This window comes from Telmatherina bonti, assembly GCF_933228915.1.
Source record: "Telmatherina bonti genome assembly, chromosome: 6".
NCBI lineage: Eukaryota > Metazoa > Chordata > Actinopteri > Atheriniformes > Telmatherinidae > Telmatherina > Telmatherina bonti.
In genome coordinates this window covers 22,986,608-23,014,087 of record NC_136624.1, presented here as the reverse complement: position 1 = coordinate 23,014,087, position 27,480 = coordinate 22,986,608, and the positions used below count along the sequence as shown (strand labels likewise).

Below are 27,480 nucleotides of genomic sequence, written 5' to 3'. Positions count from 1 at the left end.
TAAGCTCTAAAAATGAAAACTGAAACCATTTTATCTTTTTCCTAATAAATTAAAGCATATATAATTGTAACTGAAGAGTGACTAAATGTGAATTTAGAAAGTAGGACATCTGTACAAACTCCTTCCCCTGATTCAACAACTTTTTATTGCCGATGCAGAGAACCTGTTTGGGACCTACTATGAGAAGGGGGACCTAGTTGACAGGAATAACATGGAATCTGTGGCAAACCAGGATGATGTTCTGACAAACTCCAACCGCTATGTGTTGGCTGACATCACCAGCTTTTTCACATTACTGGTTGGCATCTACTTCCCTTCAGTGACAGGTAACCTTTGTTTTTACAAATTAGTTTTCTTTTTGATATTTCAATTTGGTTGACCTCTTTGCTTGTTTTAAACAGATTTTGTGTTTCATTCTTGAGGTTATCCAACATCTCTGACTCTTTCATGTACTGTAAGAACATGTGCATGTATTTGACTAAGTGCTTTTCTAAGTGTATGAATCTCTGAACTGTTCATTCTCAACTTTCACCTTAGGTATCATGGCTGGATCCAACCGCTCTGGAGATCTGCGTGATGCCCAAAAGTCAATCCCTATTGGAACCATTGCAGCTATCACCACCACCTCCACTGTCTGTATCCTTTCACTATGACCCTCTGCATCAAGGCCCACTTGACACACCAATCAGACAACCAAAAGGATATTTTTTCCATTTTTAAGGTGTTTTTCCTCTGCAGCAGCAAAAACCCTGTGATTGGCCTGCAGGGAGCCTCATTATTAAAGGTCAACATTTTAAATTTGAAAAGGCCATAATTGCAGCGATGCCAGTCTAATTTTGGCAACTAGCCCAAACTATGCATGTAGCACTAATGGAGGGTGACATCTGAAAGGGGTTCTGAATAAGCTAATTGACACTGTTTCACGAAGAGCTGATTTCTAATTTTTCTGCTATTAAATATATGCTCTTACTTTTTTATCTTTTTGTTTTTTTCTAGTTGTAACGTGTTTTGTTTTTTTTATACCAGAAAGCTTTTCATAAATGCTTCAAAATAAAAAGCAGAATTGAAAATCCTCCAATTTCTCCAAATAATCAGCTTATCGTCTATACAAAAATGATGATGACTTCTAATCACATCATTTGGCTGCTTATTCAAGTGGAATGTCAATGATCTCCAAGATAACGTCTGAAACTAAATCAACTTTGGCCTCTTCTCAGTAAATATAAAATCTAATTATCTATATTCCCATCACCGAGCATACATGTTTTATCTCAGAGTATAACATATTACCCATCTGAAAAGCATCATATCTCTCTTTCTGCATGATAAGTTCATTTTTCTGATCAGCGGCTACTCAGATATGTCCAGTGTGATCTTGTTTGGTGCTTGCATTGAAGGGGTGGTGCTCAGAGACAAGTAAGTCCATCCTTGCTTATGTGGGATCGATGTGAAAAAACAGCCATTGTTCTTCAATGTGTTTTTCACACTGAGTGAGTCCAAGAGGGATGCTGTTTGAAATTTCAAGTCTTACTGTTGACCCTTTTCAGGTTCGGTGAAGGCGTCCACGGCAACTTGGTGATAGGCACGTTGGCCTGGCCGTCACCATGGGTTATTGTGATTGGGTCTTTCTTCTCCACTTGCGGAGCGGGACTTCAGAGTCTGACAGGAGCTCCCCGTCTCCTTCAGGCCATTGCCAAGGATGGCATTGTGCCCGCCCTTCGGGTCAGTTTGTTTTCTTGTTTTGCATACCGCAAAAAATCAGGTAGGGATTAACATACTGAGACAATGAGCAAAACTTATTTTGTGCAGGCACGTTTAAGTAGAAATGGTGGAAATGTTTACATTTTTGTGTTGATCCCTCTAGATATTTGGCCATGGAAAGGCTAACGGAGAACCCACATGGTCCCTCCTGCTGACAGCTTGTATCTGTGAGAGTGGCATCCTCATTGCCTCCCTGGATGCAGTGGCTCCTATCCTCTCCATGTGAGAATTGAAACTCTTGATTTATTTCCGCTGTTGAAAAGCAACTGTGGGGAAATTCAGAGCAGTCAGTCCCCTGATAATAACTTGAAGGGAAAGGCCAGATTTTATAGGTTCAGAATTTATCTCATCACACAAAAGATGCTTTGGTAACAAACCCTTGGATTGCATTTGCTGGATCAAATTATGTAACTTTACATAAAAGCAACTGCTTTGCTTACTGAGTCTATGTGTTTCCTGCAGGTTCTTCTTGATGTGCTACATGTTCGTGAATCTGGCCTGTGCTCTACAGACGCTCCTGAGGACTCCAAACTGGAGGCCGCGTTTTAAGTTCTATCACTGGTTAGTTCAGAAGCTACAAATAAATAAATAAAAACAAACAAAAAAAAACTTTAGATGTTTATAAGTCTCTGTTCAACTCTACAGGGCTCTGTCCTTCCTGGGAATGAGCTTGTGTCTTACTCTTATGTTCCTCTGCTCCTGGTACTATGCCATCGTTGCCATGGTGATTGCTGGCTCCATCTACAAGTATATCGAATTTGCAGGGTGAGTTTAACGCAACACCAGGAGAGACTGGCTGCATTTGTGTAATGAGTGAGAGAGTGTGTGTGTGTGTGTGTGTGTGTGTGTGTGTGTGTGTGTGTGTGTGTGTGTGTGTGTGTGTGTGTGTGTGTGTGTGTGTGTGTGTGTGTGTGTGTGTGTGTGTGTGTGTGTGTGTGTGTGCGTGCTCTCATGTTAGAACTAATGGTTTTGGATGAATAGAAAACTCACTTCTAATAGTCTAATAATAATCCACACTTCTTTCTGATAGTCCAGTAAAAAGATGTGTATACTGGGCACATTAGTGTTCTGACTTCCTATTCTAGGGACTCTTACCGATGATGCTTAATCTTTGACAAATACTGTATTAACTGAGTTGTGTTGGTCACAGTGCGGAGAAAGAATGGGGTGATGGTATACGAGGTCTGTCTCTGAGCGCTGCACGTTATGCCCTCATGCGGCTAGAGGAAGGTCCCCCCCACACCAAGAACTGGAGGTATGACACACAAAACAGCTGTGTTAAACATAGAAACGAATATGTCTGTACATGTTTAGTCATTCAGTCATCACTGCTGTCAAACAGATATTTGTGAAAATGAATTAACACATAAAGCTTTAATGCTTTTTTCCTCTGTCTCTGTTTCCCAACAAAAACTTCAACATGGCCAACTCAGCCATTTCTGCACTATTTTATTTAAATCTTTCTCCTTCTCCCTGCTCTTTTCTTCCTTATTTGCCGTCCTCTTCTTTTGATTTCTGTCCTCTTCAGGCCTCAGCTGCTGGTGCTGGTTAGTACAGATGCAGAGCAGAATGTGGAGCAGCCTCGTCTGCTGTCTCTGACCAACCAGCTGAAGGCAGGCAAAGGTCTAACTATTGTTGGAACAGCTCTAGAGGGCACTTTTCTGGAGAACGCCAACCAGGCCCAGCGTGCAGAGCAGGCAAGGAGCCTTAACCCTACGAAGTCAAGCATATCATGTTTGATACACACTGATTTTGAGACCTTTATGGTAGAAACTTTGCTGTGTTGGACAAAATCTAATACTTGTCTCCTGGAAGCAGAGTACTACCCTACTATAATTTTGAACTATCACACAGTAATAAATGGTATAAATAAAAATAAACTATTTTTATTTTGGTAAAGGGCCAAATCAAGACTTCAGATTGAAAAACTTGGACTTTTATCCCCAGTTTTGGTTTTAAAGTGTTAAACAGTTTAAAGAAAGTCTTCAAACTCAGGACATGACAATTTATCATAGTTCTGCAGAACAGTACTTTGATTTATTAGAAATATACCATGAATCTAATAAATTACCTGAAAGGCTGTAAAGATGCACAAAAGCTTACTTTTCTCTCATGAATTCATTCCTTGACTTCAAAGAAAATATAGTAAATTTTTAAGGTTTCTTTCATCCACAAATCCTAACTGTGAATTTTATCTGATTATTCCTTGTTTAGATAGATTTTATTTTCCTTTTTGCCATTCTGTAACTGGTATTTTCTGTCTTACCTTTTTTAGGCTTTACGTAAACTGATGGAGACAGAGAAGGTGAAAGGCTTCTGTCAGGTGACTGTGTCCTCAAACCTCCGTGATGCTACATCACATCTGCTCCAGGCCAGTGGGTTGGGAGGCCTGAAACATAATGCTGTGCTGGTTGGTTGGCCACGTAACTGGAAGCAAGGAGATGAGCACCAGCACTGGAGGAACTTTATTGGTGAGTTGGTTAAAAAGAGAAGACAAAAAGTTCAGGCCAAAAATCTTTGGTTCAAGATAAATCCTGCAGATTTTTTAGGTGACCTACTGGGATGGTACTCAAACACCCAGGTCTTCCAGTATATATAGCAGGTTTTATACTTGTGTCAAACTGGGACATCCCAGTGAAAAGATTCTCTCCTATTTTTAGTATGTTTTCTCCTCTCCTTCTCTAGGTAGAGGGAGAATGTGTGGAAAAAATCATCCTATATAGTATTAAACATGCATTTAGAAGGTATAATAGCAGAAAAAATATTATCTCACCACAAAAACTCTTGTCAGAGTATACGTGCTTCCATCTTACAAATATCAAATCCACAACCAAGATAGCATTCACCGTGACAGACATTCAAAGGAAAACTATATATTTAGCAACAGATTTCCACTCCTGTACATCTGACATGTTTCCTCTATATCTGTTTCGTCATGCTGTAGAACTGGTGAGAGAAACCACTGCAGCGAGCCTTGCCCTGCTCGTACCGAAGAATATCTCTGCCTTCCCATCCAATGGCGAACGCTTCACTGAGGGTCACATTGATGTGTGGTGGATTGTCCACGATGGAGGCATGCTGATGCTGCTGCCCTTCCTGCTCCGCCAGCACAAGGTACTGTGTAGTAGTTTCCACTAAAGTTTAAACACGCGTACACAACAAGGGGACATAATATATATTTCTTTTAAGTTCCCAGTCATGCAATATGAAAAATGAAAACAGTCTATAGAGGAATTTCATGAGTATTAAAAGTTCCTCTTCAATGCACAAGCAGATGTGCAAGTACTGACCACAATATATTTAATGAAAATATTAATAGCCTTGTTTGTCTTCAGGTCTGGAGGAAGTGCAAGATGCGCATCTTCACGGTAGCCCAGTTGGACGACAACAGCATCCAGATGAAGAAAGACCTGACCACATTCCTTTATCATCTCCGTATCGACGCTATGGTGGAAGTTGTGGAAATGGTGAGTTCTCTGACAGCTGTAAACACTATTGTATAAGTAGAACAACACATCTCATTAAAGTGCATTTATATGCACTTCAACGTCAAAAGCAGTCAGCTGGGGACATAATTAGAAAATCCGGCACTGCCTCAGGTCTGATCAGTTGCTTCAGTAAACACAACTCACTTTTTTTTTTTTTCTTTTACATGCAAAGAGGAAATGACTGCTGCAATCACTACACGACTGAAGCTTATTAAAGGATGTAATGGAAACCTTGAAATACAGCTAGTTACAAGGGGTTGTCATCCAAAGGGTTTGTCAGATGGTAAAGGAAGCTGACACCTTTCCAAAGCTGGAAATAAGGGGGTTGCGTCTGACTATTGCATAGCTTAAAACACACAATTAGACTGATGATGTCCATTGTTTGAAGTAGCTGTTCAGGCGTGCAGAGACAGGAATTTAATTAACTCTCTCCAGCTATTTTTTTTTACTTGAAATTACTTTTCATTTGCACAGCGTAGAGACTCTGTTTCTATAACTTCTTTCGTTTGAACTTTTTAGTCACAGAAAATGGTTAAGAGGTGGATCAGCACAGAAAGTGCAAGGTTACACTACAGACATGTTGGTTTATGTCATGGTCCAACTGTTAAAAATCAGGTTGTTCTTTATGACAGCATGACAGCGACATCTCGGCCTACACTTATGAAAAGACCCTGGTGATGGAGCAACGGTCCCAGATGCTGAAACAGATCAACCTGACCAAGAATGAGAGAGAGAGAGAGGTAAGGAAGTTTGTTCGAGTTAAAAGTTTTCCTGTAAAATTCACACAAAGATGCACTCATAAACTTGACATGACTTGACAGGCCAACTTGGTTTTTGCTTGGCTTGATTTGACTTAACATGACACTGAATCCCCTCCAGACAAAAGCATATCAGAGGTCGTGTCAGAGCAGTAGGACACCATATTTATCCCCTCTATCAGAGAGTCGTCCACAGCCACAATAGTGACTGTGTGACAACACGATGATGTTTTATCAGATCAGATTTCAATACCAAGCTGTTAGCAACTGATTTTTCGAGTCAATGCATCTAAAAAGTGCAGCCGCATTCATTTAGTTGGTCAATGTTCTCGTAAGCACAGGATTCATCACATTTCTCCCTTTATCTGTGACATTGTAGATCCAGAGCATCACAGATTCTTCCCGCGGCTCTATCCGCCGCAAGAACCCGGCCGCTGTAACCACCCAGCTGAGCGTCACAGAGGACCCACCGGCAACCAGCAAGGAGGAGAAGCCTGAAGAAGAGGTAGGATCAGCCTCTTCAGGTCACATGATGACGGAAAATGGTCCAGTGTGGAAAAAAATAAAAATTAACAAGAACCAAGGAGTGTATAATTTGTTCAATCTAAAGTCAAACAGAGGTATTGAAAAGGAACAGTTTAACTTTTCACTGAGATAAATGTAGGCACTTCTGCTTCTGAGGTCCATCTGAGTGATTATTGTCGTATGAAGCTGCAGTTAGCTTAGCTTGAATACTTTCAGTAGTTTTAAATCACTGCTAGATTCTCCCTCAATACAATTACTCCAGCAGTGACAGGTTACTGCTTATGTTTTGGGCTTGCTATTCCCAAGCCTCAGTCACTGTGTAACTGGATCTACGCTGCTGTTTGTAGCTTATAAACAAATATATGTGAGAAAATGGCATTATCATTGAAAACGTAGTAACAAAAGCAAACAAAGAGATTTCCCCAGCTGGCTGAAGGAAACACAACACTTTTACCATCTCAAACTCAAACACCATTTTGATTTTTAAGTGAACATGCAATTAAACAAAGCAGACAATGTAAAATAAAATAAACAATATAAAACTTCTTAACCACACTTGTTCTTCCTCTCCCCTCTCAAACACTGTGGCTCTCTGTGACTTTACCTGCATTCCTGCATTTTCACCTCAACCGTGGTTCTTTCAACCTTCCATGTAATGCATATGTAAATCCACATCCGTCCTCTTTTCCTCTTGTCCCATAGTCAAAGTCGGCCTCTCCCCCTGTTTCCCCCCCTGCCCAGGTACAGCTCATCCACGACAACACCACCCCGGCCAGCCCCGCAACCCCAGCCACCCCGTTGACCCCAGGAGAGGGGGCTCAGAGCCCTGGACAGCAGGTCCAGATGACCTGGACTGAGAAGTGTGACGGTGAGCCGGCCAAGCCTCCTGGAGCAGCCACACCAGAGGGCATCAAAGACATCTTCAACATGAAGCCGTGAGTGTTTTGCAAAGCTCAATGACTCATTAATTTTCATAAAGCCGACTAATTTCTGTTCCTGATAAATAGTCTTCATGCAGATTTTTAAGTTTTTAATCATTCATTTTAAGCACCATATAATAGTGGTGGAGCACAAGGTTACTAAAACCATTAAGTACAACACTTGCAGTTGTTTCTGTTTCTCTAACTGTTTCTCTTCCTACCATGCTGCAGTGAGTGGGAGAACCTGTAAGTACTGAACCACATGAACTCCATCCACATCTCACACTTTATCTTTTCACCAAGATGAGAATCGTTTAAAAATGCTAGAATGAGCCTTGGACAACTATATGAGCTCGGAGAACCATGAGAAGATGTCTGCATGCTGTCAAATATATGACATCTCAGCTGTAAACCGTGTAGATCAGTCTGACCTCCTCCTTTGCTTCGTCTTCACTCAGGAACCAGTCCAATGTACGACGTATGCACACAGCACTCCGACTGAACGAAGTCATTCTTAAAAAGTCCTCAGAGGCCAAACTAGTTCTCCTCAACATGCCGGGACCTCCGAGGAACCGGACAGGTGATGAGAACTGTATCCTTGACGGGGACAGAAGTAGGTTTCCTCCGAAGAGTCTGTAATGTGCTGGTGACGGCGCCGCCTTCCTATCAAAACACAAGTAATCAGAAATGACACTGATGTCACTACTGCTCAGATCCTGACTTGCTCCCCAAGTCCTGGGGTTTATCCTGAAAGATTTTTTTATGCCACGCCAGCAGTTGAATCATTTGAAATTCAGATTGTTCTAACATTAGCGTGACCAAAGCTGGAGGTCTCACACGGAGTTGGTGTGGCTTCCGGTTCTCTTGACTTTAAATAAGACCATTTGTTCATTTTCCAATCCTTAACTTTCAATAGGAAAGGGATGGTATTAAATCAATCAAAAAATGCAAACACTTAAGCATGAACAAGAGTTTGTGATGATTTAGGAGATTTTAAAACTGTTTACATTTTAGTTGAGCTCTACAGACGAAAACAGCCCCAGCCTTCAGGTTTGTTCTCCAGGAATTATCTGGGATTTTGTGTCCAATGAAAAAATGCTCAGTTGATTTACTTTTAGGAGTGAAAATCATTTGTTATCGTGAAGAGTGTTTGGACCAGCAACAGAGGTAAAGAGCTGATTTTAAAAAGCAAAAACTTTTTAAGGTAATTTATTATGTTTATTCTTCCTTCATTTCAGCGCACTGAATTTACATTAGAGGGGACCTTTTATCAGTTACTGTTGTCTCCTATCAAATAAATATTTTTACAAAGCATATCATGTATAGACAAGGATTTAAATACAGATACCTGCTGAGAAAGAAAAGCAAACATGCAAGCTCATGACAAAAAGAATGCCATATGCTGTATTTACACATCAACAAAAAAAAATGAGTAAAGAAAATCAAGGGAAGTATAAACCCACAGAAGCAGAACTAAATGGATGGCTGAGGGTCACTCAATCCAGCTCTAACTAAAGAATTCATCAAAAATGAAAAATTGATGCCTAACTTCAACAGAGGAGAAGATTTCTGCTTCCTAAACCCAAACTGGGTTATCTATCTGGTTTTATGAGAGAGAGAGAGACCTGATACCTAAAGGCTCTCCCTCCTGTTTTACGTTTAGAAAGTCCAGGATCCATAAGTAAAGCCTCAGCTATGTGCACATCCTGACTTATGCTTTCACCTTCTGCTCTCATCTGCAAACAGCTGTTTTCAGCGGAAATGCTCCAGCACATACATTATAAGGCAGGTTTGTCATCTTTTAGTTATCTGGTTGAACAAACCAAATCATTTTCAGTGTCTTAACAGGTTATCAGTTTAATAAGTCAATATATCTAATAGAGGCTAAGTTGTCATTTAGTCAGAGATAATTTCTATAATGTGGGTTTCTATGTACACTTGTGCTATCGACAGTTGCTGTCTCCGTTTAAACATAACAGTAGTATGCTGACAAGAAAATAATAGTTTTTAAAAACAATTATAATTTGTAATAAAATTACAGGTTGTGAAGCAGTTTGCGTAAGAGCACCAGAAACTGCTGCCAACATGTAAGAAAACATCAAGGAAATATTTTACACTGCATTCCTTTTAATTCAGAGAAAAAAGGTGACGTCTCAGTCTGATAATGTCAAAGCAGAAGCAGTAGTGGGTGTGATCTGTGTCAAATACTTGTCAGGGAGAATAAAACCCTCCCACCATCTACACACCAAAATATGTATTAGGTTATTTTCTTCTTTTTTTTCCTTTTTTATTTGTGTGTGCTTTCTGACATAAGCTACCATGTTAGAAAGAAGTAAACAGCCTTCATAAAACTGAAAAGTCACAGTTTAAGCATAAGCTCTTGGTTTGCAGTGCCTTCTGTAGTCTGACCAGCACCAAACTGCTGACAAGCTCATCAGCTAATAATTTAAAGGCTTGAAGTGTAAAAGTCTGGGAAGAGAAAGATAAGACATCTCTACATAAATACTAATGTTCCAGTATATCTGCTGGGTGTGTGAAATTACTTCTAAATATGTTCAGGAAATCTCTTTACTTACTGTTTTGCTGCGGCATCCATTTTTCTAAGATTGCAGGGTTTACGCTGCATGTGAGGACAAAAACTCAAAGTTCTGTGTGAAGCTCTGTGATGAAACAGTGAAGACATAAAATGATTTCTAAAGCCTTAAGTGGTCCCAGAAGCCCAGTGGTCCCACTAATTGTGATATAAAGGAGACATGACACCGGCAGGAGTCTTCAGCATAATAAAAAAAAGACGGGAACCAGCGCAGAAGCTGCAATTCAGTTTTGGTGTTTGTTTGGATGGATGGATGGAGGGAGGGAGGGATGGATGGATGGATGGAGGGAGGGAGGGGTGGGTGGATGGATGGAGGGAGGGAGGGGTGGGTGGATGGATGGATGGAGGGAGGGGTGGATGGAGGGAGGGAGGGGTGGGTGGATGGATGGATGGAGGGAGGGGTGGGTGGATGGATGGAGGGAGGGAGGGGTGGGTGGATGGATGGATGGTGTCCAAAGTGACGTGCAGTTTTTCCTCCTATAGTTTCTTTAACCGTTCTCTCACAGACATGGAGTTCCTGGAGGTTCTTACTGAAGGCCTGAACCGGGTCCTCCTGGTCCGCGGAGGCGGGCGCGAGGTTATCACCATATACTCCTGAAAGATCAGCCCCCTTCCTCCCTTCACCTCCCCCTCCCTACTACCTGTCCCTGTTTCGGCTGTACTCCCATCCTTTCATCAATGTTGCTTCAGTGTCAGGCTGTTTTTGTTTCCGTGAGATAGTTCTCTCACACCCAACCAATAGCCCAGCTCAGCATAAGCACCTCTCCCTCAGCTCCATCCCCAGCAGACCAACAATAACCTTTAACTCTAGTTCAATAATCTGCTTTAACTACTGCAACATCAAGACTCAACTAAATGTTACTTAGATCTGTCCTTTCTCTCTGCTAGTCTTTAACGTACTATAGTATCCTCACACTTGGTTAGGAGGATGTGTTGGCGGGCGAGGGTTGTTAGCTGAGGTGTGAGTGTACATGCATGTGTCTGTCTTTTTATTTCCCAAACACAAGTGTGGCATAGGCATGACTTCTGTTCAGAACGAAGGAGAGCCAGCTGACTGGAGGACTGTTTGTTAAGCTCCCTCATGGTGATTGGACATATCCCACAGCCTGTTGTCTCTGATGTGGATTAACTTTCAAGGCAAAAGACTCTGTCATCCCGGAGAAAGCTGGAGGAAGGAGGAGAGTACAGCTGTGAAGTAAGAACTGTGAAACTCACACATTTGAAGGAGGCTGAAATGTGGGTCAGACCTACGGTACTATCTTTAACCTGATCACTCTTTAGCATGACAACCTTACAACTCTTGTGTGTTTCTACTCCACTGGTTCTGCTACTGACATCACTGTGTTACCATCCACCCTCTTTTCCTCTCATTTCTTAGTGGCTGTTTATCCCTGTGGCCACTGTTAGTGCCAAAAAAAGGAAAAAAATGACAAGGCTAGCTTAGTTTGTTGAGGTTGACACGTAATTAAACTGTGAATCGTTTCCTAGCAGAAAGCTGGCGTGACAGCAAAGTGGGGAGACATTACATAGCCCCCCTAACCCCCCTCCCCACCCCTCACTGAGGATGTTATCACCGCCAGCATCCCCCCACCCTCATGTGATTCACTGTAAATAATGTACAAGCTCTGACGCATTGTTCAGTATTAGTGTAGTATTTTTGTGACAAACTACGAAGCTTCTAGTGGAGAGAAAAGGTCCCTTCACTCAGAGGGAAAATGCTCTTTTTAAAAAAATAATAATAATTTATTTATTTATTGTATTTATTTATTGGATGGCATAGGTCCCTTTCACTATGGTAACCCTCATTGTGAGCTCAGCAAAGTACTGCACATGCACTGTTAACGACTGTGCAACACACAAAGTTTTGATGACATCATCAAGTTAATTTTAGAAAGAAATTAAATGTTATTTTTCCATCTAGAGAACAAATATGTATTTATGTTTATAGACAAAACTTATACATATTAATCAAATAGTTTTATGTCATGTTGATTGTAACTTAAAGCTATATATCATTTTTGCCAAATTCAGATACACTAAATGTGCCAAATTTAAAGTATTTTTAAAAGAATATAGTAAACTAAATTCTATGGATTGAAAAGATAAAATGTAACGTAATGGAAAAGATAGAAATAAAACTAAAAAGTTACAAGAAGTGTCTTTGTAAAACTAGAATAGTGAAGATGCAGTTGGAAAATTGCCCTTCAGATAAGTAACGAATGGATGATCAGCACGCCGTGAAGCTCGCAGCTGCCGAATTTCCTGCTCACACCGAGGCGAGATGCTCAGCATCCATCAGTTATTTGTTCATAGGGGTCTAATTAAACAGAGGACAGCGGCTTCTGTAGCTACAAATCTTACTTCGTCCACAAGAAGGAACTCTATGCAGTAGATTCTCCAGTCAGATTTTATATTCGTTAGAATCAGTGAAGATTTGAGCCACTTGTTTCCCCGACTGAGTGACTTGTTAGCAACATAGGATTGAAAAAGTGCATCTTGGAAGGAATGTGCAATAGTTGAAATCTGGACCCACGTTGTCATGTTATTTATTTTTTTACACATATATTTTGTATATGTAGATTTCGTAAGTCTCTATACAATCCAGAATCATCTCACTCTGACCAAGGACAGCTGTCACTTTACTTTGACTATTCCTGTTTCTTTTCTTAAAGAAACTATTTTTGGTCATTTGCACTTGTAGTAGAAGTATAAATATAAATAAATACAAATATATACACAATATATACAGTATAAAAATACAAAACAGATTAGTTTCTAGAGCTATTTAAAAAAAACTATTTAATGTTTTTAGTGTTGCTTGAATGTCTGATCATATGTTGTGAATGCTGCTAGTATCTATAGATTTATTTGTACTGTAAATAGAGATGACTGAATCAACATTAAAGCGAAAAAGGGTATAAACATACATATCAGTGGTGGTGTTTATCTGACAAGGGTGAGGGTGAGGCTGTACATGTATACATTTGGCCTGTGATCTTTGGACAGGGTTAGCTTTCTGTTTTATTAGAAATCTTTAATGAATATTGTGATGCAATATTACAACCGAGGGCAAATCCTCCACCCTTTTCTCTTTTGAAATGCTCTCATCACTATCTTTATCACACACATTTAGAAGCAACTTTAAGGTATGAGAACTTTAATTGCTGTGGTTTATTTAAAGATGGGGGTTACCAAAAAAAAAAAAGTGTTTGATGGATTTGATATACACCTTACTGTTTGGAAAACTACCTTTGACACTTGTGATACTCCCCAAGAGACCACACCTAGTTTTCAAAGACGCTGGGGATTTTTTTTTCCTTTAAACACACTCGTCGCTGACAAAGACACAGCAGTTTTTGAAGAACGCTGTCACATTTTAGGATTGTCTCTACAACATCGCCTGCATCATCTGAGCCTTTTAAATTTATGGAAAAGAAAAGATATCTCATGTTTATTGGAAACGTTTATTGGAAATGAATTTATTTATTGAATTATTAATGTTTTATAATTGCTGTTTGCATGGTACTACGTGGCAATATTTGTTTTAGTGGTTTCTATAGTAACGACTTAAATGTTCAAGGTGCAGCATGGGGGAAGAAGGAGGTTGGTCGTTCTCAATCGGCTAAAAACATTTTGAGAATGTCTGTTGGCAGCATCGACCAGACCTTGAAAATGAGTCTTTTGCAAAAAAAAAAAAAAAAAAAAGAAAAAGTATGAGTTCACTTTATTGTTACTTGTTATATTTCAATCTTGCTCAAGTAGTCTTATGTAATGTAATAGGAAATTTTGAGTTTGCTAATAGGTGGGCCTTAAGAAGGGTCATTTCATTTTTGTATATATATATATATGTGTATATATATATATATATATATATATATATATATATATATATATATATATATATATATATATATATATATATATATATATATATATATCACTTAAGTCAGAGACACTGTAACCTACTAGTGTTGTCTTTTGTTGTACACTGTTCGATCACTGTGGACAGTCTTGGAGTTTTGTAAGACCATGTGCAATATTATCCTAACATTCTTTTCTCATTATGTTAGTTATGTTTTTCTTTATATGAACAACAGGAGATGTCACTTTTTTTTCACCATAAAAATTTAAAGCATTGAACCCAAAAGTGGTCTAAGTGCCACGCTGAGAAGCTGCGTGAGTGTGCAGCAGTGGAGGGTTCAGACTGCCTCGCAGTGACCTCTAGTGGCAACGGAGTGTATTACAGCTAACTGTGGCAGTCTGACAGCTTGTACTGCAAAATGATTCATTTCTACCATCAGAAACCTTCCTGCTGATTTTATCTGTTGAACATTTAAGCATGCATCACATAGACTATTTTTTAGTCTCTAGCCAAAATAATTTAAAAGAAAAATACTAATTGTTACATTTATTGTGTTTGTCACTCAGTCTGTGAGGTGAGCCCTCTCAGAACGCTTCTCTCCCCTCTTCACCCCATCTGCCTGAACCCCCTGGTCTCCCCCATCCCAGCCACAACATCCACCCCAGCTCTGTATTTTAAATGTGACTGCAGTATATTTCTGAAAAATGATCAAAGAATATAAAACTTGCGCTTCCAGTTCTGGTACCGGCTCTGCTTGAACAACAAAAGACAGTTGACTTTAGAAACCAGCATGTCCCTCTCTCTCTCTCCCACTGCCCTACTGTCCTACCCCAAACTGATCCATGATTTAGATCAGATCCTTCGCCTGCACAACTGTAGCATGAGACAAACCTGCTGGTGATCATCACTCAGTCTCCATCCTTAAACGGATATTAAGGGCTCTGAAACACATCTGTTACCGGGTTGAGGAGGTTTCCTGTTAGGACATCATTGAAAAGGAAAAACTAAACAAATCCCAGATAATTGCAAAGGGGGTGAACAGCCAGCAGCCGAGATAAGACCAAACCCTTCGGCAACAGTAGCGTCAGACAAACGTGAATGATGCTGGTGGGAAAACAGCAGCTGCAATTAATGTTTCACAAAGCTGATCTCTCTGGGAGTCAGATGAGAAAAACTCAAGCGTCTGGACAGTTCAAGCAGAGCCCCAAACCAGTTATGTTGTGTAACTCAGTGCATGCATGCAACTACCCTGAACAAGGTGTACTGAAAATATATTGGGTGTTTGTGATATAAAAAGTATTTTGTTTATCAGTCAGTTATGTTTGCTTTCTGGTATTAATACTTTTCTCTTTCCGTAGGACTGGCCTATCGTATCAAAGATTAATATTACAGTACAAAATTTTATTTTTATTTTTTTTACAAGATCTGTTGACAAGGTCCTCTTATCGTGTCACTTATCTGCAGATAAAATTATGACCAAAGTACTTATTGGTTTGGTGTGGAAATGTGTGCTCCAGTGAATTAGATGCAGACAAGGAAAATGTAGTTCCTCTAAAAATGTAGCAGTTATCAAAAACCTGCAGAAAATCAACACATGAACCAAGTGATGAAGAACAACCTGAGAAGTTGCTTGAAAGATGGTGTGTTAGCTGCCTGATCTGCGTTGCAGCCGTTGTTAAATATAATTATCTTAAATCAGTTAAATGTTTGGTTTTGTAAACAAAAAGCCTGTAAAGAATAAGTTGTTTTTGGTTGATGACGATAGTTGGCCTCGTTTACAATGTTTTGGGAAGCAAACAGACTGAAAAGCTCAGTCTTTGTACCCAGTTAGCCTGCTACAGACATGACGGCTATTTATCTTCTCATTTTACAAACACATTTCCCAGAATACTAAAGTTTTAAAAATTCCTCAACAAGCTGCACCACCCGGCAAAGGAACCATGTCACTTTCCATGCCTGCCTTTAATTCACTGGACTTGAGAACATTTTGTATAAATGCGTAAACTATCCCGGATGTAGACGATGCATACAGCATACACACACCTGGATCAAATTTCAATTGTATGAAAATGTTTGTTCATTCTGAACTTTACATTATTTTTCCTTAATACTGTACCCAGTCTTATGGTAAAGCTGTAGTGTTCCTTTCAGTTCTGTGAGAGTGTGTGTGCGTGTGTGTACATGTGCACTTGTAACTGCTGGGGTCCAGGGGTAGGTTGTGGGTAGGGGTGGGAGGGGGCTACATGTAAATAAAATCAAATACAGTTAGTGTGGAGGTGTTAATTTTCTGTGTCTGTGTAAGTTAAATATTCTAAAATAAAAAAAGACATGTATTATTCTCTATTGTGATTCATGGTACATTAAAAAGGAAAAAAGTAGTTTTATCTTACATTTCAAATGCTTATCTATGGCTTCTGGCAATTCCCGTTCCATTTTATAGATTTGTCAGCACAAAATGCAATAAACCAATACCATTTTATTACAGCAATTGTGTCTGGAGTTTTTAATTGTCTCATTTTAACCATGACAACAAAATACAAATTAAAACATTGTGCAAAACTATAAAACACACAACAGGAAATGGCTGGAAAACCAAGAACCAAAATGTACTTCAATAGTCTCCTTGTTTAACACAATTGTAAAAAGAATGCATAAAATTTTTCAGGTTAACAATTGAAAATATAGACTATCAGTAGTCTCAATATGTCACCCAATTTTAACAGCACAATATACTGCGGGGGGGGGGGGGGGGGTAGGAGAGGGAGAGTAGATTATAGAAACCTTTACAAAATGTCCCTAAAGTCTAACAAGACTAAGCTGGTAAATGCATCACACAGACAAACATGTGGTATTTACTTCTATCAGAGGAGAGGTGGGCCACATGAATCATTACGGCTTGTCAGTAATGTCGCGGATACATGGACATGGGTGGTCCCTGACCCATGCTGGCTGCTGGTCTTTGAGGTGGCTGCTGAGAAGCACCAGGACCCACCAGACTGTTGAGAGATGGTCCACTCTGTATGAGCGTATCGAGAGCTTTCTGGACACTTGGGTTGTCGAAATTGATGCCTGAAGCAGCTGCAGGAGCCCTCTGACCAACTGGTGTTACAGACACACGGCCTGGTGGGGTGCCGTAACCCTGGGATACAGGTCCAGTTGGCCCAGACAAGGGTTGGCGAGAGGGGTTTTGGGAGGGAGATGGGCCGAGAGAGCTGTACGGGTGTGACTGAGGGACAGGAGGAGGGAGGCCGCTGGTGCTTGACCCAGAGCCACTGTTAAACAGACTGAGGATTTTGGCCTGCAGCTCCTGCTGATGACTGGGGTTGGCCGAGGCGCTGGACGCTGATGACAGACTGTGGTGACCTGACTGTGGGGCTTTGTGAGTAGAAGATTGGAGTCCTGCAGCTGACAGTGACACATCATGATGAACTCCTGCAGTAGGTCCAACGTGGACTGAAGCTGTAAGGGAATACATTCAGTCAGTCTGCTGCCTTCAGCAACAGAGGAAGAACTCTTATTTCTACCATGAAGAGACGTGAAGTAAAACAGCAGTTTTACAAACTACACTGATGGACAGTTGCAACTACAGGCCCGGGTTACTCCCTCCCTCCCCCGCCGTGTTGGCGCATCTTGTCTAAATCTTGAACGATTTAAAGTTGACAACTTAGTTCACAAATGAAGGGTGACAAAACATTAAAGACCTTCTTGTGTTGGAAACTTCATTTTATTCATTTGGTGGTTAATTTGATGGTTTACTGGGTGCTCAATGACATTTTTGACATCTTTAACATACAATCCTCCTTTCTGCTTTATTCAAACATTAAGGCACATGTGACTAACCACACATTTAATGTATATTTATGTACAAATATTAATTTCAGATCAAATATAAAAACTTGAACAACATGATTACCTGTCAGAGAATCTCCGGTGCTTCGTACCAGACGAGATCTTTTGTCCTTCAGATATGCAACAAGGCTGTCCAGTTCCTCCGGGGTTAAAAACCTACCAGACCACACAAACAGCGTTCATTAATCCAGTGTAATCTTTTTTATGTTTTACACCCAACTTTCCAAAAAGCTGCAGTTATCAATGATAAATTCAACATGGCACAACACCTGTTTTCTGACAGCAGGGTGATGGCAGTGAGAAGTGAAATGGGGTGCGCCTCTCTGTCCGCTTCCCTGAGTAGCACATCGTCCGCCATCTTGGCAGCCTTTCTGGCGATTTCCTCACGTTCCTTTTCACGGTTTTCCACTTTGTAGGTGTCATAGTTGTGGGCAACCAACATCATGGCATCCTGCATTGGCATGTTTCGATGCTCTGCAGCAGCAAGTACACAGCAAAAAACAACTTATAAACAATGACTGAAGACACATCTTTCACATGGTGTGTGTGTGTGTGTGTGTGTGTGTGTGTGCGCATGCATGCATACTGTTGCTCTGAATCACCTTGGGGTGTGCCAAACAGGATGTTGACAGTGCAAGACCGGTGCACCTGGTGCTGCTGGGTAATGATGATGGCAAAGGGAGTGCGGGCTCTGCCTACATCCTCCAACGCCTGGGTGAGAGACACTTCCGTATTGAGGAAGATCAGATCCACCACCATTCCCAAATCACGGACTTTCCGCCCGACCGTCTCAGCATACTCCCTACAGTTGTTTTTGAAGAAAAAGTACAAGACAGGCAGACACACGCAGACAGACACAGACACACACACACAGATACAGGAGCAATATGAAATGAAAACATGCCATGTCCTGGTTGAATATTCACAGAAGCTTCTGCTCCATGATGGTTACATCCTATACAGCCCAGAAAGTGGACTTACTTCTGCGCCTTGTTGACAACAATCACAGAGCAGTCGACAGGACGGTCAGTGTCGTAGCGCCGCTGAAGTTCTTCATAGTACTGTCTATAGAGTTCATTTCGACGCCGCTCTTCAGGACGGGCACGGTCGTCTACTGTAGAACAGGGGCGATGTCAAAGTTTCATGTCAGTATCAATGTAACTTATTGAACTTTACTTCAGATTTAGCTGTAAAATTAAAATCATTTAAAGTCACAACTCAGTGTGAAAAAATACTTCTTTCACATGAATATTTACAAATTTTCTTATGTGATCAAACGTGTAAATGTGGCACTAAGCCTAATGTTGTGGTTTTGTTTCCAAATACAGAAAAAAAAAAAAAACAGTGAAACTAATGGTTATAGAAAATAAAACTAAAAGGACCGTAAGAGCAGAGCATCAGACTTAATAAACTGCAGTGTGTGTTCTATGTCATCTACGTACCTCCTGGCTCACGGCGTCCATTCCAGGGATCCATGTAAGGATCCCTGTAGGCTTCATCCTTCCTCCTGTAGTAGTCGTCTGCAGCGCTGCCACTGCGGTAGTATCGGTCATAATCCTCCCTGCAGTATTGAAAGGTTTCAGGATAAATAGAAACAAAGTGACTTAGACAAGTCACAGCTGACTGACTGAAAGTCACCTGTATGCAGAATCCCGCGGATCACCCCTCAGGTCCTTGTCTCTGCTCTCTGAGCCACGGTACCGATAATCCGGATCACGCGAGTGGCTCCCTGGTCGTGGCTCTCTACCGGAGTCTCTACCGGAGTCTCTCCCATCGCGGCTGTCCCGAGGATCACGGCTGTCCCGAGGATCACGGCTGTCCCGAGGATCACGGCTGTCCCGAGGATCACGTCCGTCACGGCCATAAACGGGTGAACGTGACCGAGGCCGCAGATCTTTGCTGTACGGAGCCCTGAGAGAAAAGATGATAATTAGCTTTACAGGAAGAGTGAAAGTGCCAATGAAATACTGCAGCTGGTTACAGGAACATCTTAACCCGACAAAATCACTTAAAGTTTTGCTTTTTTTTTTTTTTTTTTTTTTTTTAAAAGTATAAATTAACCCACATTTATTGATTGAACATCTGATACAGAGCAACCAAAGCCTTTTTGTTCGCAATATAACAATTTATTTCAGGAAGCAACTCTGTTGAAGCCAACAGCCTTTCCAGGATGTCCAGTGACTGATAAAGTGCGATGACCATTTGAGGTTAATCAATCATAAAGGAAAACAAAAAGCACAAGGTGGTTTGTTTTGCACCGTCGGCTCTACGCGGTTACGACACTTTCCTTTGGTCAGTAAAACCACAATCTCGCACTCCAAAAGGAAAAGTCGAAAATGCTGAAATGTGATCCCCCCCCCCCCCAGAGAAACGAAATCAGCATGAGGCTGCGGCATTAATGGAAACATAGAGGTCTAATAGAAGTCATAAAAAACAGTTTGAGTCAGGAGATCGGGTTAAGTTTTTTCTGAACTCCACTGAAGTAGTTTGAGACAACTTGGAAAAATCAGATATGAATAAATGTTGCTCAATGTACGTTTACTTCATCAAAAGGAAAATCTTATCAATTTAAGTGGGCTTGTCATAATAAAGGACAAGTTAAAAATACAAACAGTTCCTTTGCAATACATCTTGTTACCTTACATTAACATCTGCACTTTACCTCATCAGTTATAAAGACAGACACCTTCTCTTCTGCTGAAAAACTCAGCCGTTTCAGGAAAACATACCTGGTCTGAGTTCAGTTCTTTGACACAATTTGCATCAATGGTAGCAGAACACCAAAGCCAGGCCAATGCACTGAACTGAGACCATGTTCAGATGGATCAGTTAAATGCAAACGTCACCGCACAGCAACCCAAAATATTTTGCAAAGGAATGCAAAGTGGTTCACAAAATAAAATTAATTACCATTTTCCTCCCTTGGAGGATTCAGAAACAGTCAATTTACTAAACGAATCCTCCTTTTCCCCACACCTACCCGAAGCAAGCTTCAGGTAAACTGATGTGTGGGAATGTATAATGATTAGTTGTGGAGAACCAGTGTGGTCAGACGGCCAGCTGTGGGCCGGGTTCATTTCAGTCACATACATTTCTGTGTCAGGTCTTTGTTAAGCACCAGAAGTCGTGTGGAGAAGTAAAGATGCGTTCCATCTATTTCCATTCTGAAAATCCACAGAAATACAAAAGTTTTACTTTTCTGCTGGTTGATAGTTGGAGCCAGTTGAGAAGAAATATTTTTTTGGCAAATCTTTCAACGTAGAAAATTTGATACCTCTTGGGTCTTTTAAAAGTTTGTTTAGTAAATAAATTAAGTAAACTTTATGCACCTGTCTGCATGACAACCTACTTTTATTGGGTTTTGTTCTTCATAGTTTAAACTCCTTTCAGCATCTTTTCACATATAGGTTTCACTGCAGCTTTTCTTTTTTCTTTCTACCTCCACGTCATGTAATTGGTAGAGCGCAACTGATGTGTGAAAAGTCCACATGCTGCAGGATACAAGGCTGTTTTCTCCAGATGTTGCAGATCAGAATAAAGTCTGCTTTACCCAGATCGCCGTATTTTCTAGCCACAACATGAAATGTGACAGAAATCCCACAAAGTGTTGCTGGAAAATCAGAGTTGAAGAATCTCAGAGACGACACTTTAAATTACATCCATATGTCTCTCTCCTTTATTTCAAAACAAAGGAAATTTAACTTGGAGAGGAAAATCGGCTGTTCCACAAGGCATGACAAACTCTTCCCATGATGCAGCAGCTTCCGTGAGGACTCCGCCAATGGCAGAATTTACAGGTGAGGAAAAAGTTAAATGTTTTTGTTTTTAATACCGACACCTCAGAAGCGATGGTAGTTCTTCATATCCATTTTGCGTTACTTTACCTTCGTGGAGGGCTCTGCTGGGATTGAGGTTTAGCTTGCCGTCGCTCCACTGCCATATTTACATCTGAAAATAAATCAATCCAAACGTTGAACATAACAATGACATGTAGAACAGCTAATGTTGTTCACGCAAAACGTGTGGCCGCACCAACATTTCCACCATCCGTGTGAAATCGAGTGCCGATGTCCAAAATTTGGAAATCCAAACGGGGCGAAACGATCAGATCAAAGAAAAGTGAGCCGTCACATCTGACGAGAATCAGTGAGTGAGTGAGAATCACGGACAAATGAAGGAACAAAAGTTCACTTTTAAAATGTGCTCGCAGGTAGCAAAGCGTTAGCATGGTAATGAAATCTGTACATGACGCAAATGATTCCACGCTGAGCGAAACTCCAGAACACTGTGGTAGATAAACATGAGATTTCATGAATTGAATTTTGCCATTATTTATTAAAGAACTTGTTTGCATTGTTTGGATGCATTCAATCAAATTAGCCGTCAGACAGGGCTCAGATTTTCTCATTTTGTTGAAACCATTTTATTTACCGAATGCTGCGCATCACAACGTATTGCTGAAATAGTATCAAGAATAACACAGTAATATAAACTTTTCATTACAGAACAACCCAATAAGGCCAAATGCAACATGTATGTGCAGTGTTTGGAAGATCATGTATGAAATCCAGGGATTACTGGTCAAAATGCAAAGAAGGAATAGCATCACAATTCATTGGACTGTTACTCTAAGAAATCTTTCTGCAGAGTGGACAGACAAAAAACCAAAAACAAAAAAACTGAAACTTTTAGTTCAGGCGAGACATTTGGTTAGCGTTCCCTTCAGGTTCCAGATAACATCATCGTGGGTTATTAATTAGGACATGGCTGATGCTACTAATTTTTTGTGGTGGTGTGAGGTCTGCATATAGTTCTGCAAACCCCAATCAGCTCCCACTGCCCTTCTGTTCTGCTGCCACTTGGTGGCAGTGAAGGCAATATGTGGAGCAATCTGAGCTGTTCTTGCTTGTGTTGGGGCTGCTGGTGATAATGTAGCTTTGCACTACTGTGGAAAACAGACTATCAAGTTACTTTCTGATGCTTCAGAGTGGCATCTGTTGCGGCATTCAACTAACAGCGTTAGCTCCAATATGCATTTGATATATGGAGAACAGCACGTCTATCCATCTGTGTGGGCTGAGAGGATCTCACACACACACACACACACACACACACACACACACACACACACACACACACACACACACACACACACACAGGTACTTCTGTCAAGATGTAAAATCCAGCTAAGGTTGAGTTTGTAGCACTAGGATAGACAATGAGCCCAAAGTTCCTTTCCAAATTCACCAGTCTGATTTTGGGGATTAACATTTATCTCGAGAAACCCAGAATACAGAGGATGGTACCTGGGGGGTGTTGAAGGGGGATCAAAGTAAGAAAGTTTTTATGCCTTCCTCTCTCATTTGTTCGTCTACAACTCGCTGCACCAGGAGGAAATTAAACTCGCTCTGCTGTGAGGGCGTAGCTACACCCGATGCGTTCCAGACTAGTCAAAAGTTTACAAACCTCCCATTCATTGCTTTTGAAGGTGCAATCACCAGCCAGACAGCACGACACTGAGAGGCCTACAGTGTGTCCCATGTGCTTCTGAACATTTAATATGTGTCCTTCATGGAAAAAAGGATGTACTAATTAAAGGAAGATTTGATTTTGGGGGGCAAAAATGTTGCATCTGGTCTTCAGGATTTAAATTTACTATAACAACAATATAAGAGATGAGTTATATCTTTGGAAATGGCTTTTTCCCCCATTTTTCCTTTGCTGACATTTTTTTTAAAGACAACAAATGAGAAAAACTATCATGCCCATTGTTAAACAAAAAGGCATCCTCTTTACCCATACAATCATATTTTCTGCAGTTTAGGCTTACCTATTTTGTAACCTTTATATATTCGGCCCTTTTGAGCCGCCTTTGCAGCCTCAGCTTCCTCAATGCGCTCAAATTGTACAAATCCATACCCTCGAAACAAGGATACGCCTGGAAGAGGAATATTTTGAGTGGCACAAACTTAGGACCAGTTTTCAGAACATTTGGATAACTTTCCAATTATCAAGCTGAAAAAAGTTGTAATGGCTTTTCTCTTTAATGAAATGACTTGAGTTTAAGTTAAATGTTACCAGACATCTGAAACACTTTAACAGCGGTGAAATTCAGGAACAGCATCGCAGGTATGAACTGTTATGAATCAAAATTGGCGACTAGACGTTTATAAATTTACTAACCGACTATCTTCCCATACGGGCTGAACAGGTCTTCCAAATCCTTGATTTCCATGTCCGAAGTCGGCAAATTCCCAACAAAAATCCTTCTCTCCAAATCTCTTGGATCATTACTGCTGCAGGTGCGTGAAAAACGCCCTGGTGACGGGCTGCGGCTTCTTCTGCGAGACATGGCTAGATCCCAAGGTTTAGCGGTTTCTTCCTTCGTGCACTTCAAATGCTCGCACAGGTTTGGGTTGTTCGCGAATAAGCGTCTTTAAAGCATCCACAATCCTGAAACATGTCAGTGAGTTAAGAAAGGAGATCATATTCCTTCAAGGATAAAATGTCTGAAAATTTGCAAATGAAAAATCACATCAAAGCTCAGACAAAGTAAATTCCAAAGTGCTGCAAAAAATATTAAATGTTGCGCAAAACATCTTCAGGTTGGTTTTTGTTTCACTTGTGCTCCTCAAAATGTTTTGATTGCTGGCCTTAAATGATGGATCAAGAAATAGAATTGAATACTGGCGAGTAACACACGCAGAGAGCTCAACTTCAAGCGCAAAGTCAAATTCAGCCATGATTGTGTGAGGTGAAGAACTGCAATAAAGATTCCCATCACGTACCAAAAAATTATCTGTTCTTTATTGTATCAGAAAAATGCAAACTGTGTTAATAAATCAACTTTGGGTAATATTTTGTTCCAAGCTGTTTTATTTTTTTTTAGATGCTCCAAACAAAAAGTTAAAATGCTTGGTTGACATTAGTTAAACTGATTTATGTATTTAAATGGCACAGGGATAAGGACTGACGGATTAGTGCGAGGGGAACATAGATTCCACCTACTAGTCGGTGACAAGTTCTTGGTCAGTGTTGCAGAAAAATGATGATCCAAACGTCAAAATTAGCATAGGCAAATGTAATCCTTTTGTCTTGCGCTTCGAAAAGTGGGAGAAAAAGTAAACATTGCGCCCACGTTGCTTTCTTAAAAATGTTTAAGTTATTTTAGAATATTAAAATACAAATTCTGAGGGCAGGAACACGCATCTTTAAGATACGACTGTTGAAAGACACATTCAACCAGTTTTATGATGTCCAGAGTCACTGCACCCAAGAAAATTTCACCCACACTAGGGTTGTCTCATTTCACTTTGGCGTAGGCGATTTTCAAAGGGCGCTTGCTAATGATGATGAAGATGATGAAATGCGTCTTCACAAGTCCTCTTGAGATTAAGGAGTCATCTTGGTGAAATTCAGTGAAGAAAAAGGATGAGCTCACAATCAATTGAAAATGTCAAAATTTAAATGTAACCTTCTCCTCACAAAAAAAGGAGAGGGGGCATGTTTCCCAAGGACAAGTGTGTCCTGCCTGTTGCCCTCCACGCCACAAAAGACATTGATAGCCAAACACTAATTTTAAAAAGGGAAATTTATGATATTGAGATTTCCTGTCTCAACACCTACAGCACAAACTCTCAGTACGATCCTACATCATGTTTTAGCAGGAAGAAGCCCATTACCTACCTTAACTTGATCCGGATGCCCTGGATTTAGCGTCTGCCTACTTTGGAAGGACCAAATCTCTAAAACAAAGAAAAAAAACTAATTACACATTACCAAACTTTACAGAATACGCCACTTTGTATGCTGAGAAAATTACAGCAGCGCCACAACACAATTACAAAAACTAAAAAGAAGTTGTAGATGTGTTTGTGTGCCACTCTTTTTAACCTAAGATGTTACAAATTACCAACTTTATCAGTCAGTTCGGGTGACAGCACTTTGTCATTTAAACATTAATCCCTTTCTGTGATCATGTTTCTCAAAATCCCATCTATAAAAGCCTACTATAACGGATTAGTCACAGATTAAAAGTTTTGTTTGTTCTTTGTGCACAAAAAAACAAAACATGCAAGCATGGATTAACTCTTCTTGGCTTTATGCTTTCAAATCTATCACTGGTTATTTGATTGGAACAAAAGAAAATTTTAAGATGTTTTACATATTAAACTTAATAAAAGTAACAGTTACTATAGAGTCATAAGTTACAGTCATAAGTAGTCTTTTCTTGCAAGACAAATTACACAAGTATTGATCATATTGTTGTCAACTCTTGGAAAAACTATTTTATTTCCACTAGTCATATGCTGTCCAAAGGCTTTGTGCCACATCAACAGCTGTTTTAAATTATTCTGCTTTAAAGATAACAGCTTTAATGTAAATATATTATTTACATATTTATGTTCAGATAAAAACTATGTAAAAATATACATTTTCTAACTTAAATTTTACAATGCATTCACAGATCTCTAACTAAATCCAAGGACTTCAAACCCTCAAGACTTGTTTTCTGGAATAATAAATTTACAAATAATGTTTTGCATATGAACTATTTCTACCAAAGTTAGCCTTTTTTCTTACCTATTTCATGTCTAAGGATTACTGTATGAGGTTAGTGGGAAAAGTAAAATGTATTTCTATAAATAATTTCTAGGACGGGCAGCAATGACTAGCACTGTAATAATTACGTGAAGCACTTAACAGAACTAGCTTGTTTGTGCTAGACATCAACACAGTAATGTATTCAATGTTGAGTATCGGATATCTATATCAAGTTTGTGTTTTGTTTTTTTAATGAATGAACATATAAAATAGCCAACAAGGCCATCTTCTCACTCCTTACCCCTGAATCTTAATAAAAAGGATGTTAGCTCAGTAGCTAAGACGGCTAAGTCCATGCCATACAGGCCAGCCGCGTTTTGAATAAAATCCATGAGCTATAGCACAGGGATAAAAACTTTTGTCGATGCGATAAGTAAACTCGTTTAAATAAAGATGCATTCCCCCACAAATTGCATTAAATTTAAGAAATGTAAGCACCGCGGCCTAGCCGCAAGAAGGTCGCTCCTTCAGTTCTCGCGTGGGGAGGGGTTCGCTAAGTGGCCTTTCAGGAGGGGTTTGCATGTTTTTCCATGTATGCATGGGTTGTCATGGGGTATTCCAGCTTTTTCCCACAATCAAAAGACAAGCATGTTAGCTTTATTGGTCACTCTAAATTCTTCTTATGAGTGTCAGCGTGACTTATTTGTTACTGTGCAGCTAGAGGCAGCTAGCGTTGACTATTAGCTACATAGCATTCGTCAATGAAAGATTAAAACTTAAGGCTTATTTAACTGTTGCTATCCACCACTCCAAATAATTACAAATATTACTTTATGGAGAACGGAGAAAGTGTTTACTTACCATCAATTTGTGCTTTAGTTTTTATTCAAGCATGAGGCCCCAGACAAACGTTACCGTATTACCCAGCTATGCAACTATTAGCTTTACGCATGTGCGTAGTGCGTAAAGCTAACCCGCGAAAGACGGCGAGCTCAAATCGTGGCACTCCCAGCTGCTGCCACTGGCTGCAACAAACAACCAAACAACCCATAGACAGGCAATAACCTGCCAAAGACTCCCGGAAAATGTTGAGGATGATTTCTCCACCTTTCTCAATTAGAGATAAACTCTAGATCTAATCTTGTCACGTGCTGTCCTGTTTTATATTGTTGTATTCATC

The 27,480-nt window shown here is 40.2% G+C and overlaps 2 protein-coding genes across 8 annotated transcripts in view; one reads left to right on the top strand and one right to left on the bottom strand.

Annotated features, from left to right (window-relative positions):
- Positions 1-10,643, top strand: part of slc12a5a (solute carrier family 12 member 5a) — a gene marked incomplete at both ends in the record, with an annotated part of 157,038 nt that extends 146,395 nt beyond the window's left edge. For 2 of the 5 annotated variants that reach the window (XM_079241736.1, XM_079241738.1), the window contains 18 exons: positions 159-326; positions 538-636; positions 1,359-1,416; positions 1,548-1,722; positions 1,865-1,983; positions 2,224-2,322; positions 2,407-2,526; positions 2,912-3,016; positions 3,290-3,458; positions 4,037-4,232; positions 4,706-4,875; positions 5,097-5,228; positions 5,882-5,989; positions 6,387-6,512; positions 7,274-7,467; positions 7,684-7,698; positions 7,911-8,044; positions 10,552-10,643. In XM_079241736.1, coding sequence (XP_079097862.1) covers positions 159-326; positions 538-636; positions 1,359-1,416; positions 1,548-1,722; positions 1,865-1,983; positions 2,224-2,322; positions 2,407-2,526; positions 2,912-3,016; positions 3,290-3,458; positions 4,037-4,232; positions 4,706-4,875; positions 5,097-5,228; positions 5,882-5,989; positions 6,387-6,512; positions 7,274-7,467; positions 7,684-7,698; positions 7,911-8,044; positions 10,552-10,643 — 2,279 coding nt within the window. Of the gene's footprint in view, positions 1-158; positions 327-537; positions 637-1,358; positions 1,417-1,547; positions 1,723-1,864; positions 1,984-2,223; positions 2,323-2,406; positions 2,527-2,911; positions 3,017-3,289; positions 3,459-4,036; positions 4,233-4,705; positions 4,876-5,096; positions 5,229-5,881; positions 5,990-6,386; positions 6,513-7,234; positions 7,468-7,683; positions 7,699-7,910; positions 8,045-10,551 lie in introns of all 5 variants that reach the window. The other 3 variants (XM_079241734.1, XM_079241737.1, XM_079241735.1) reach the window with 2 other exon arrangements.
- A 5,763-nt stretch (positions 10,644-16,406) lies between these two features.
- ncoa5 (nuclear receptor coactivator 5) lies at positions 16,407-27,253 on the bottom strand. Of its 3 annotated transcripts, none has more exons than XM_079241960.1 (12): positions 27,162-27,253; positions 25,443-25,501; positions 23,940-24,209; positions 23,587-23,694; positions 21,641-21,704; positions 19,395-19,667; positions 19,199-19,317; positions 18,738-18,870; positions 18,359-18,561; positions 18,026-18,230; positions 17,821-17,912; positions 16,407-17,366 (listed from the first exon to the last, which is right to left on the bottom strand). In XM_079241960.1, the coding sequence occupies exons 3-12, from the start codon at positions 24,106-24,108 to the stop codon at positions 16,807-16,809; spliced, it is 1,926 nt and encodes a 641-aa protein (XP_079098086.1). In that variant the 5' UTR covers positions 24,109-24,209; positions 25,443-25,501; positions 27,162-27,253; the 3' UTR covers positions 16,407-16,806. The 3 variants fall into 3 exon arrangements, with proteins under 3 accessions (XP_079098086.1, XP_079098087.1, XP_079098088.1); XM_079241961.1 differs by having other exon boundaries at positions 18,359-18,558; XM_079241962.1 differs by lacking the exons at positions 23,587-23,694; positions 23,940-24,209.
- Between the last annotated feature and the right edge of the window lie 227 nt (positions 27,254-27,480).

Excerpts from the sequence above, each read along its gene's own strand:
- ncoa5 (XM_079241960.1), bottom strand. The coding sequence starts at position 24,108 with ATGTCTCGCAGAAGAAGCCGCAGCCCGTCACCAGGGCGTTTTTCACGC. Across the intron at positions 21,705-23,586 it reads ATATAAAGGTTACAAAATAG|ATGTAAATATGGCAGTGGAG; the intron begins GTAAGCCTAAAC and ends ATTTATTTTCAG. Across the intron at positions 17,367-17,820 it reads CACCGGAGATTCTCTGACAG|CTTCAGTCCACGTTGGACCT; the intron begins GTAATCATGTTG and ends ATTCCCTTACAG.